At 43.2% G+C, this 12592-nt stretch overlaps 2 protein-coding genes across 7 annotated transcripts in view; both read right to left on the reverse strand.

The window, feature by feature from the left end:
• The window catches only part of LOC117991244 (H/ACA ribonucleoprotein complex non-core subunit NAF1), a 135840-nt gene that overhangs the window by 13992 nt on the left and 109256 nt on the right, over positions 1 to 12592 (reverse strand). The window lies entirely within an intron of this gene.
• The window catches only part of bur (GMP synthase burgundy), a 33086-nt gene that overhangs the window by 8860 nt on the left and 11634 nt on the right, over positions 1 to 12592 (reverse strand). For all 5 annotated transcript variants that reach the window (XM_034978784.2, XM_034978785.2, XM_069504902.1 and 2 more), the window contains exons 4-15: positions 12419 to 12536; positions 11687 to 11843; positions 10922 to 11065; positions 10184 to 10280; positions 8264 to 8352; positions 7704 to 7861; positions 7096 to 7276; positions 6362 to 6496; positions 5480 to 5651; positions 3641 to 3758; positions 2072 to 2186; positions 878 to 1069 (exon numbers count right to left, since the gene is read on the reverse strand). In XM_034978784.2, coding sequence (XP_034834675.1) covers positions 878 to 1069; positions 2072 to 2186; positions 3641 to 3758; positions 5480 to 5651; positions 6362 to 6496; positions 7096 to 7276; positions 7704 to 7861; positions 8264 to 8352; positions 10184 to 10280; positions 10922 to 11065; positions 11687 to 11843; positions 12419 to 12536 — 1676 coding nt within the window. The remainder of the gene's footprint in view (positions 1 to 877; positions 1070 to 2071; positions 2187 to 3640; positions 3759 to 5479; positions 5652 to 6361; positions 6497 to 7095; positions 7277 to 7703; positions 7862 to 8263; positions 8353 to 10183; positions 10281 to 10921; positions 11066 to 11686; positions 11844 to 12418; positions 12537 to 12592) is intronic.

Raw genomic sequence — 12592 nt, forward strand, 5'->3', positions numbered from 1 at the left:
AGAGAGAGACTAGAGAATCAGGGCCAGTATCACTTAATAGCCGAAAGAATAGATATTTTTTGTTGCTCCCTGACTGAGCTCACAAGGATAGCAATGTGGATTATTAGTCTATATATATAAAAGGGAAAGGTGACTGACTGACTGACTGATCTATCAACGCACAGCTCAAACTACTGGACGGATCGGGCTGAAATTTGGCACGCAGATAGCTATTATGACGTAGGCATCCGCTAAGAAAGGATTTTTGAAAATTCAACTCCTAAGGGGGTGAAATAGGATTTTGAAATTTTGTAGTCCACGCGGACGAAGTCGCGAGCATAAGCTAGTTATTCATAAGATAGCCGTTAAGTACCTAGTAGATTAATAATTTTATTATCGTTGTAAATAATCTATTTTTTAATTTTAAGTATAATTGTTAATATGTATAAGATAGATTAGAGTGCACTGTCGCATTAGGACCACCCTGTAAGGACAGTGCACATTATGGTATAATAATAAATAATAAATAAATAATAAATAAATAATAAATCACCACTTCAGTAAGCCATCGAACATTGAGCTACTCCAGCGCTCTCGGAACAATATTTTCTTCTTTAAGGTCTTATGCAACGCACGTCAAGCTGTGATATCCTAGTGGTTAGGACTTCCATCTTCTAATCGGAGGTCGGGAGTTCGATCCCGGGCACGCACCTCTATCTTTTTGGAGTTATGTGCGTTAATTAAATACCACTTGCTTTAACAGTGAAGGAAAACATCGTGAGGAAACTTGCACGCCTGAAAGTTCCCCATAATGTTCTCAAAGGTGTGTGAAGTCTACCAAACCGTGCTCTGTAGTGAGCCGGCGATGGGTTGATCATGATGATGAAAGTGAACTCACGTCCTGCGGCATGGCGTCAGAGCCGGGCAGGGCCGCGATGCCGGTCATGAAGTCGTTGGTGATGAAGGGGCGCAGCACCAGCGAGCGCTGGCACGACGGCGCGCGCAGCCCCGCGTCGCGGTCGAAGTGCACCGGGATCATCACTACCGGCATCTGCGCGATCCGGGACATGCAGCCCGAGGAAATCAGCACCTGGGAAAAGAGAAGTAATAAGTGCTGCCGCCATTGATTTGGAATTAGTATAGAGTAGCTTATGCTCGCGACTTCGTCCGCGTGGACTACACAAATTTCAAACCCCTATTTCACACCCTTAGGGGTTGAACTTTCAAAAATCCATTCTTAGCGGATGCCTACGTCATAATAGCTATCTGCATGCCAAATTTTATCCCAGTCCGTCCAGTAGTTTGAGCTGTGTGTTGATAGATCAGTCAGTCAGTCAGTCGCCTTTTCCTTTTATATATTTAGACTAGCTTATGCTCGCGACTTCGTCCGCGTGGACTACACAAATTTCAAACCCCTATTTCACACACTTAAGAGGTTGAACTTTCAAAAATCCATCCTTAGCGGATGCCTACGTCATAATAGCTATCTGCATGCCAAATTTTATCCCAGTCCGTCCAGTAGTTTGAGCTGTGTGTTGATAGATCAGTCAGTCAGTCAGTCGCCTTTTCCTTTTATATATTTAGACTAGCTTATGCTCGCGACTTCGTCCGCGTGGACTACACAAATTTCAAACCCCTATTTCACACACTTAAGAGGTTGAACTTTCAAAAATCCATCCTTAGCGGATGCCTACGTCATAATAGCTATCTGCATGCCAAATTTTATCCCAGTCCGTCCAGTAGTTTGAGCTGTGTGTTGATAGATCAGTCAGTCAGTCAGTCAGTCGCCTTTTCCTTTTATATATTTAGACTAGCTTATGCTCGCGACTTCGTCCGCGTGGACTACAAAAGTTTCAAACCCCTATTTCACACACTTAAGAGGTTGAACTTTCAAAAATCCATCCTTAGCGGATGCCTACGTCATAATAGCTATCAGCATGCCAAATTTTACCCCGATCCGTCCAGTACTTTGAGATGTGCGTTGATAGATCAGTTAATCAGTCAAAAAAAATTGTGTCTGGATGCACCGTAGCTATATTCATAATGGATATCAGTCACGATAGTTTAATAAAATAATAAATATGAATGATACCTGCGTGGCGAGATCGTCGGCCTGCCGGATGGTCGAGATGACCTGCTGCGACAGGAAAGTGGGCGTGATGTCTGTCACTTGCTCCTTGATCAGACCGCCGAATGCGTAGCACACTCTGCCAGACGAAAATGATTTAAGCATACTTGTGCTAGTTACCACCCTACCGGCAAAGCCGTGCCGCCAAGCGATTTAGCGTTCCGGTACGATGCCGTGTAGAAACCAAAGGGGTATGGGTTTAACAAAAACTGCCATACCCCTTCCAGGTTAGCCCGCTATCATCTTAGACTGCATCATCACTTACCACCAGGTGAGATTGCAGTCAAGGGCTAACTTGTATTGAATAAAAAAAAAAAAAAACATTATTATTATTACTAGCTTATGCCCGCGACTTTCATTCGTGGACTAACAAATTTCCAACTCAAACTCAAACTCAAATTATTTATTCAGAATTGGTAAACTTTTAGGCTTCCTGATTGTCATAAATTTATATTTGTAAGATGATATGATATAGTGGTGATAATTTTATTTTATTTTTATTTTATTCGTTTTTTGCAATCAACAGCGATATATACAATATAATTTTACATAATAACAGACTGAAAATAAGGCCAAATAGGATTACAAATTTTTACAGATTACTTAAATAGATATTAATTATAAATTTATAACAGTACGTTAATAGTAGTATAATTAATACATAGTTAAAACTAAAGCTACGAGGGTTCCAAACGCGCCCAGGTCTGAGAAGAGCCCACAACAAACTCGGACGGATATTCTTTCAAACCCCTTATTTTTCTATTTAGGGGCTAAATTTTTCAAAAACCCTGATACACTATTTTCATATGTTTGTAACAATTAGTGTAACAGTTGTGTACACAATTTGAGGATTTTAACTTCAAAACTGAGACTTTCATACACATTTCAAACCCCTATTTTACCCCTTTAGGGGTTGAATTTTGAAAAATCATTTCCTAGCGGATGCCTACGTCATAATAGCTATCAGCATGCCAAATTTTAGCCCGATCCGTCCAGAAGTTTGAGATGTGCGTTGATAGATCAGTTAGTCAGTCAGTCACCTTTTCCTTTTATATATTTAAAGATAGATTAGAGCAAGTTTAAAGTACACCTTTTTAACTTGGAAAAGGTACAATAAAGGTATAGAATATCATAAATGCGAAAGTGTGTGTGTCTGCTTGCTTTTCATGGCCAATCCATTTAACCGATTACGATGAAATTTGGTACAGAGATAACTTGCATCCCGGAGAAGGACGTAGGGCTTTTAAGCCCGGAATATCAAAGAGTTCCCACGGGATATTACAAAACCTAAATCCACGCGGACGTAGTCGCGGGCATCATCTATATTCTAGTATTTAAGCGATAAATGGGGCCGATTCTCTTGTACACAATCTCTAAACTAAACTAAATTAACAGGTCTAAATCTAGTGCCATCCTTTTCCGCAAGCAACATTATGAAAGGGATAGCAATAGATTTAGGCGTGACATTTTAGTTTAGTTTAGAGATTGTGTACAATGGAATTAGCCACAATATCTGGGTAAAAGTGGTCATACCTGTTGACGTTGTGGCAGACGCGCGGTATGATCTTGGCAAGGTAGTGCATGTCTTTCCAGTCAGGAGGGTACCGCTCAGTGGACAGTGCCACCGCGTAGCTGTATGTCCGACAGTCGCCTGCAAATAGTAACACAAACACCGCTCTTAACGCTCATACGCATAAGCGATTAACCGCGTGCGCGGCTAACCGCTTTTATATTTTTATATGAAACCGCTCATTTTGTACGCACTAAACCGCGACGAAATTCCAACCGCGGCGGTTGAACGGGAGGCGGCGGCCCGTTTCGGGGCTGGCCGCCATCTTGCCTATGCGCACTTAGTCTACCTTGTTAAAATACTTATATTATGTGAAATAGTTAAACCTTACGATAATATGCTTTTCGATCGCTGGACAATACGTCAGTCCACCGGGCATGTCATCAGTCCGCCATTCTATTACATCAGTCCGCCAGTCTATTACACCAGTCCGCCAGTCTATTACACCAGTCCGCCAGTCTATTACACCAGTCCGCCAGTCTATTACACCAGTCCGCCAGTCTATTACACCAGTCCGCCAGTCTATTAAACCAGTCCGCCAGTCTATTACACCAGTCAGCCAATCTATTACATCATTCCGCCAGTCTATTACACCAGTCCGCCAGTCAGCCAGTCTATTACACCAGTCCGCCAGACTATTACACCAGTCCGCCAGTCTATTACACCAGTCCGCCAGTCTATTACACCAGTCCGCCAGTCTATTACACCAGTCAGCCAATCTATTACATCATTCCGCCAGTCTATTACACCAGTCCGCCAGTCTATTACACCAGTCCGCCAGTCTATTACACCAGTGCGCCAGTCTATTACACCAGTCCGCCAGTCTATTACACCAGTCCGCCAGTCTATTACACCAGTCAGTCAATCTATTACATCATTCCGCCAGTCTATTACACCAGTCCGCCAGTCTATTACACCAGTCAGCCAATCTATTACATCATTCCGCCAGTCTATTACACCAGTCCGCCAGTCTATTACACCAGTCCGCCAGTCTATTACACCAGTCCGCCAGTCTATTACACCAGTCCGCCAGTCTATTACACCAGTCAGTCAATCTATTACATCATTCCGCCAGTCTATTACACCAGTCCGCCAGTCTATTACACCAGTCCGCCAGTCTATTACACCAGTCCGCCAGTCTATTACACCAGTCAGCCAATCTATTACATCATTCCGCCAGTCTATTACACCAGTCCGCCAGTCTATTACACCAGTCCGCCAGTCTATTACACCAGTCCGCCAGTCTATTACACCAATCCGCCAGTCAATTACACCAGTCCGCCAGTCTATTACACCAGTCCGCCAGTCTATTACACCAGTCCGCCAGTCTATTACACCAGTCCGCCAGTCTATTACACCAGTCAGTCAATCTATTACATCATTCCGCCAATCTATTACATCATTCCGCCAGTCTATTACACCAGTCCGCCAGTCTATTACACCAGTCCGCCAGTCTATTACACCAGTCCGCCAGTATATTACACCAGTCCGCCAGTCTATTACACCAGTCAGCCAATCTATTACATCATTCCGCCAGTCTATTACACCAGTCCGCCAGTCAGCCAGTCTATTACACCAGTCCGCCAGTCAATTACACCAGTCCGCCAGACTATTACACCAGTCCGCCAGTCAATTACACCAGTCCGCCAGACTATTACACCAGTCCGCCAGTCTATTACACCAGTGCGCCAGTCTATTATACCAGTCCACACAGAAGACTGGTGTAATAGCCTGGCGTACAGAGCCTCTGTAGTCTGTACGCCAGTCCGCCTGCAGTCAGTTGTGTGAAATGGTTTACATACCTTGTACTCCGACAGAGCGCACTGGCAGTAGAGTGGCCGCGATGGGTGAAGACGAAGAGATACGTTTGAGCTCTGTCTGCTCGTTCGGAGTGGTCGCGTTGGACACTCGGCCCAGTAGCGCGTGGGATTTGACGCACATCGACGCGTATTCCACCATTATTTTCACTATGACCTGAAAAAGAATTTCAGTTAAAAATCACACCCAGAAGTGAAACTGGTCCTCACTACAATGAAAATTATTAATAGAGTTCACTTATCGCTAAATAAATTGAGCGTTCTTTCCGTTTATTGCCCGTGGTACTACCAGTCGTACTACCAGTACGGGTAATTTGATTACCCTTGCTAAATTTCCCGTGTTACTACTTACAACTGCAGTAGTAGCAAGGGTAATCAAATTACACGTGCTACTACTGGTAGTACGATTGGTAGTAACCACGGGCAATAAACGGTTCTTTGGTATCACAATCACAAAACAGGGCGAATGTTAGTATGATTCACAAATTACTTTGTCGTCGTTGTCAACCAATAGACGTCCACTGCTGAACACAGGTCTCTAGTACGGCCATCAAAACGGCGAAATCATGCGCCACCGGCATCCATAGCTCTTTGTATCGCTCGCTGTGTGACTCAACTTTCTTAGTTCACTAACACTTTCACGTGTCAATAACACTTTCACGTGTCAATTAAGAATTAGAACAATAGAGATCTATATAAATGGCCTAAGCAAGTCATTCTTTACGGCTCAAACTTTATACGGTGAAACTTGTGACCACTTTTTATTATTGGATGAATCTTTGATGGTTTACATCAGCGGTTTACAGGTCATTTCTTTGTTGAATTTTTTAAATAACGCGCGTAAAATGTTATAAATCCGCTACTAACCTGTGTTTCGGCAAAGTCCCGGTCGGCATAGGGTTCGTCCTGGCACAGCACCCGCACGGCGAGCCCGGGCCCCGGGAACGGCTGTCTCTCCACCAACGCGGGCGGCAGGCCTAGCTCTGTGCCCAGCTGACGTACCTGCCATACAAATACAATATTGCCAAGTTATTCAGAATGCTGAGTTACAAAGAAGGTAAAAAAATAAAAAATAAAGATATTTAAAATAAAAAATAAATAGGAAGCAAAAAAGATATTTAAATGAAATTAAGATAGACCTATAAACTAAGAAAGAAAGAAAAACGTTTATTTTGTGAATTGTACACATGTTATGACGATTGGTTCTCCCGACGCTTCCACCACTATTAAAAGCATCAACATCAACACGTTCAACGACGCGTCCCCTCTGCCTTAAAGCACGTACTAGCTCAGTGTCATTGTGATGCGTCTTTTTAGCAGCCGCCGCGCCTGAAGCCAGTGCTATCAGACTAATGCCATCCTTTTCAAAACCTTCCCCGCGGAAACGGATAGCATGATTTTCATTCTTACCTCATCCTTGTGGAAATCACGCAGCGGTTCAACGACACGTCCTCTCTACCTTAAAGCACGTACTAGCTCCGTGTCATTGTGATACGTCTTTCTAGCAGCCGCCGCGCCTGAAGCCAGTGCTATCAGACTAATGCCATCCTATTCAAAACCTTCCTTGCGGAAACGGATGGCATGATTTTCATCATTCTTACCTCATCCTTGTGGAAATCCCGCAGCGGCTCAACGACGCGTCCCCTCTGCCTTAAAGCACGTACTAACTCCGTGTCATTGTGATGCGTCTTTATAGCGGCCGCCGCGCCTGAAGCCAGTGCCGACGCGGACTCTATCAGATCAGGCCGGAGAGTCCCTTGGCCGAGCAGCACTTGTTCCTCTCTGAGGAAAAATACTAATATAAAAGAAAATCTTCCGTAAAGCTTCTAATTTGCACAATTATAATGTTTTTTTAAGTAAAACGCTAGCTGACTGTTGAATGACATACTCAGTCTATCAGCTGTCCGTTAATCATTATCTTTAACACCCGTATTCAGAATAATTACTATAAGGTTTACCATTATGTAAATCAGTCCGCCAATCAGAACATCATTCCGCCAGGTCTGTATTTCAGTCCACCGAACCTTTACATCAATCCGCCACTTAGAACATAATCCGCAGGTCTGTTACATCAGTCCGCCGGGTCTATACATCAGTCCGCCGGGTCTATACATCAGTCCGCTAGTCAGAAGATTAATAGGCAGTTCTGTTACGTCAGTCCTTCATTATGTACATCAGTCCACCAATCTGTCCGTCAGTCCGTACTTACTGCAAATGCAGCACGTCCCGCACGGTGTGCTCCGCGACGCGCACAAACACGTCGCCGATGATGCGGCGCTTGTCCTCTGGCGCCGTGGTGTGACACAGCAAAGGGGTGTGCCGCGTCCGACCACCCGCGTCGCGTACCACCGTGCTGCCTTGTCGGAACTGAAAACAAACACCATTTATACAAGCTGTTACTTTGAAATTCACAAATCTTGCGCTATCTGTTTATTTCAGGCACTCTGTTTCTTTAGAATATTTAATTTTTCCAAAATACTCTACTGATTACTACAATAAAGATATTTTGAGAAAAAGTGTGGATTTAATTCCCAAGATGTTACAGTTTCAAATCAGTTAAAAGTCAGTTTGTTATCGACGTCATAGTTTCGAGTGTGAAACTGGGATGGGTTACCTAGTAGAATTTTTTACTTAAACCACAGTGAACATTTTTTATCAAATAGTTCATTCCTCAAGGGCATAAACAGCATATTAACCACAAATTATTGTGCTAATATATTGCCTGGCACTAAAAAAAAGTAATTTTGTTCAACATAAAGTAACACTTACCTGATGTGTTGCATTAATGACGTGCAGACGTACTCCCAGTTCACGCAGGCATCGCTCCACTTTAACACTCTCATTCTTACGCATAAACCCTGGAAAAGAAATGATTAGATGACGTAATGTTCATCCTCTAACACTCAAAGAACATTTCAAATTATGGGTAAACACAACTGACTGCAGGCGAGCCATCAAAGAGGTTTTCCCTAACATAGACAAACGAGAAACTAACAAACTACTCTGCCTGGACAAAGTTAAACTTTGGAAGGTGGTGGGACTCATAACAGGCCACTAAACAAACATCTTTTCGTTATAGGTGTCACCGACAGTCCTCTGTGCAGGGCCTGCAAGGAGGTCGATGAAACACCAACACACGTGCTCGTACAGTGCACGGGCGTGGCAGAACAACGCGAGCGCCATTTGGTTTCCCAACCTCACACCATGAAGCCCTCGGCAACCTGGGCGGTCTAGTCGGCTTCTGGAGCGAGCTTGGATGGCTGGAGTGAAGACTTCAGCGGGGAGGGGCAATACACGCACAACAGACGGAAACGTTTAACTGCGGAAACCAGCCCAGAGCGAAAAAAGAAAGAAAGATAATGTTTATCATGTCAAGGCGACAGCCGATAGAACGGCGTTTCAGAAATACAGTGTAAATTCGTACTAAGGATACTACTGCAATTTTGTTACAAATGCAACTTTCGAAGCTCCAAGTTCCTACCTCATTGTTCTCAGCTTTCGAGTGTATTCCATTGTTTTACACCATTTCGGCGTGGGAACCATTTTTTATTACCATGTTTTGACCACTTGGAAAGTTCGAGGGTTGTTTGTTTGTTTGTTTGTTTAAGTTTCATCGAATTGAAAGGAATATTCGACAGGCGGTGCGGAAACCGTATATAAGCGATGCCGCAGATCGACCCTGGGAAGTTAGTACAGTTCAATTCTAAGAGCGATCGAAATGAGTGACAAGTGAAAGCGATTCTAAGTGTTATTCTGCTCAGTGCAAGTGTTAAGGGCGGTTTACACGGGCTTCGTAGCTAAGCGCTTAGTACTTGTCACTATACTAAGCCTCAATATGACAAGTGAAAAGTAACCGTTTACACGTTGGAGCCAGTAAAAGTTATTAGTGTCCAGACATTCGAAATGGAAATTCCCGGTACAACTTGTCACTAACTAACTTGTCCAGCTGTTTACACACGGTCAGCAAGCGACAAGCGCTTAGTAAATCGTGGTGGGGTATCGACTTGTCGCTTAGTAAATAGGATCGTTTTCTATTCTCTTGCACTGTTCACAAATACTAATACTAAGCACTAATCAGCATTTTAGCATTTAAAAAAAAAACCTTGAAAAAGGACCCCGTATGGGTTCGAAACTAGTCGGGCTAACGTCGACTACACACGTGAGTACAGCCGGGACAGATATTATTTAGAACTAATCAGCATGTTTACACATGAGGACTTAGTATTAGTGACAAGTACTAAGCGCTTAGCTACGAAGCCCGTGTAAACCGCCCATTAGTTAGTGCTAATTAGTGCAAGTGTTAGTGTTTGTGGACTTTTAGTACAGTGTGTGAGTAAACGTTCTTGTTTCGGAAACTGGCATTTTAATCCGAACCCCTAGCACGTAACAATGGCCACAATTCTCTAGTCTCTCTCTAAACTAAACTTAGAGTATCTGCATCCTTTTCTTTTTACTAATGCTAAAAAAGGAACGGAACATGACTTTCACATTTAAAGACTCTAAATTTTAGTGCACAATACAAATTTAAACAGTAGGTTCGCGAGTGCGTGCTAAAATCACGGGTTTACCATCTAAAAATTAAATTTAGAAATGTCAAACTGCTTCTGTCCTTTTCATATTACAATAGTAAGAAGAGGGTGCGAATACTCTAAAATTAGGTTGTGCTTAGAATCGGTGCCAATATATTACCATTGTCGATGTGTAACGCGATCACTTGGTCCTCGCGTAGAGCCGTCCTCAGCAACGCGGCGCACACTGTTGAGTCCACGCCACCGCTCACCAGCACCTACAAGTACATGTCTGAATTACTCATTGACTTACTATACAAGCAAAACCATCAAAAGTTCATCAAGTAACATCTTACGGCTCGGTGTTGTGTCAGATATCTGTACAACAGTCCGTAAGAGTGAAATATCTGTCCGCGTCTGTCCAGTCAATCCACCGATCTGTATGTCGATCCGCCGGTATGTCTAACCAATCCGCCGGAATACTTATCTATACTAATTTTATAAAGAGTCGCCCTCTAACAATTAAACCTGGAATAGCGGTGGAATAGTTATACTATGTTTTGTCTTTTTCCTTCAAATGTCAAATTACTGATGACAGAGAGAGACAAAACAGAGTATAACTATTCCACCGCTATTCCAGGTTTATTTGTTAGAGGGGTAAAGTATAAGTTTGTTTGTAAAAAGTAATCTCTGGAACTACTGAACCGATTGTGAAAATTCTTTCACCAGAAGAAAGCTACATTATTCCTGAGTGACATAAGACTAAATTTTAATTTTTAATATTTTATTTTCAAAAAATTAGAGGCTTTCATGAATATTGTAATAAGCTACCCGTGCGAAGCCGGGGCGGTTCACTAGTCTGTTTATAAGTAAAATGTAATATTAGTTTAGGCGTTACAATGTATAAATACAGACTTACAAGCACTTTGTTGTCGCCGACGGTGTCGCGGATGTATTGCACGCAGGCCTCGCGGCGCGAGCGCAGTGTGAACGTGCGGGACATGCCCGCTATGTCGAACAGGAAGTTTGACAACATCTGTTTGCCTTTTGGGGTTAGGTCCACCTGTTAAAGTAAAATATTTTATTTTATACCTATTTTGTTAAATTTTACATCCATCAAGTTGCCATCAAGCGCAAGCCTATCTCACAATAAAAAAATAAAAAAAACCAGGCCAAATTGAGAACCACCTCCTTTTTGGAAGTCGGTTAAAAAAGGATGTAGGCAGGTTCCGAGTTAGTTATTTATTTACAGTACGCGGCAGAAAATAATGTACATCGACCTTTAGAAGGAGATTTGAGAGCGGATTTGTTGAAACGTCATATAGGTATGAGTGACAGAGACAACGCTTTACAAAACCGAAAGGTCATTCTAAAGGCTGATGTACAGTGCGACAAGGCTCTCTTGGCACTTGAATGACATTGACAGGGGGGAGCTGTTGGAGAACAAAGGCTTAAAATATTCAAACAAGAACAAAAGGGACACTTGACGGCAATGTTAGTTCGGATTCTCGCCACGCGCCAAGATAGCTTTGTCGCACTGTACATTACTTTCTGCCGCGTACTGTAGTAAGACAAAAGATCTGTTAAGGGCGTTTTAAAATTCAAGTGGCGCAATCTGTTATTGTGTCACAGCACTGGCTGCAGTTGACGATTGCGGCACAAGCAGTAGTGTAAAATGTTGTACCTCTGGGTGGAACTGCACGCCATACAGGCGCATCTGCTCGTTGTAGATCGCCGCGATGAGGTGGTTGGAGGACTGCGCGCCCACACGGAACCGGTCGCCCACCTTCTGCACGCTGTCGCCGTGCGTCAGCAGTACTGGCTGCAGCTTCTCTAGACGACTGCAAATAAAATAATAACCAACTGTATGATTGCTATACTATGCTAGCACATAAGCGACGCCAGGGAAGAAGTTTAAGTTAAAACCGTTTTAACAGAGCTAAGCCCCTCACACTTCTGTCTTCTTTTGAGGTTGTGCAAGTCCTTGAGTCCCTGAATCACCATCAGCCATCTACGATTCATTGTGATCGCCGACAACTTTAAATTTCCTCGCAAATACTTGTGGCCGTCAGGTATAGAACCATAAGCCCCTTAGAGATGGAGACGCCAAAATAACAGGCAAACCTACGTCAGTTTGACGTTATCAGATACATGCAAATACACGGAAAATCTCTTCAATCCAACCGGCCTACTTTGGAGCATCTTCGGTCTTCAGGCCGAAATACCCAAACTGAAACTGAGGGGACGATGGTCCTATGCTTTAAGTTCAAGGTGCCCCTTAACGTATTTCTGGTAACACTTTTCATGTAGTATCGGATCCAGCAACGCTCTTTAAAACAACAAATCAGTGGAGAGAAAAATTTTGCTCACTACGCTCGCAGTGCTCGCACACGTTTGGTCTATAAAATGAACTCACTTGAATAACGGGCATGTAGTTTCTACTTCGACTTCATATTGTCCATCTTCGCGGGCTTCTTTTTGCAGCACTGAGCCACCGAACTCTTTGTTCAGCATTTGCATACCGTAGCAGATTCCTGCCAAAGAGAAAATAGTTGCTCAAAGATATGTTCTAAAATAAAATGTTTCAAAG

This window comes from Maniola hyperantus, chromosome 19, assembly GCF_902806685.2.
Source record: "Maniola hyperantus chromosome 19, iAphHyp1.2, whole genome shotgun sequence".
Lineage (NCBI taxonomy): Eukaryota > Metazoa > Arthropoda > Insecta > Lepidoptera > Nymphalidae > Maniola > Maniola hyperantus.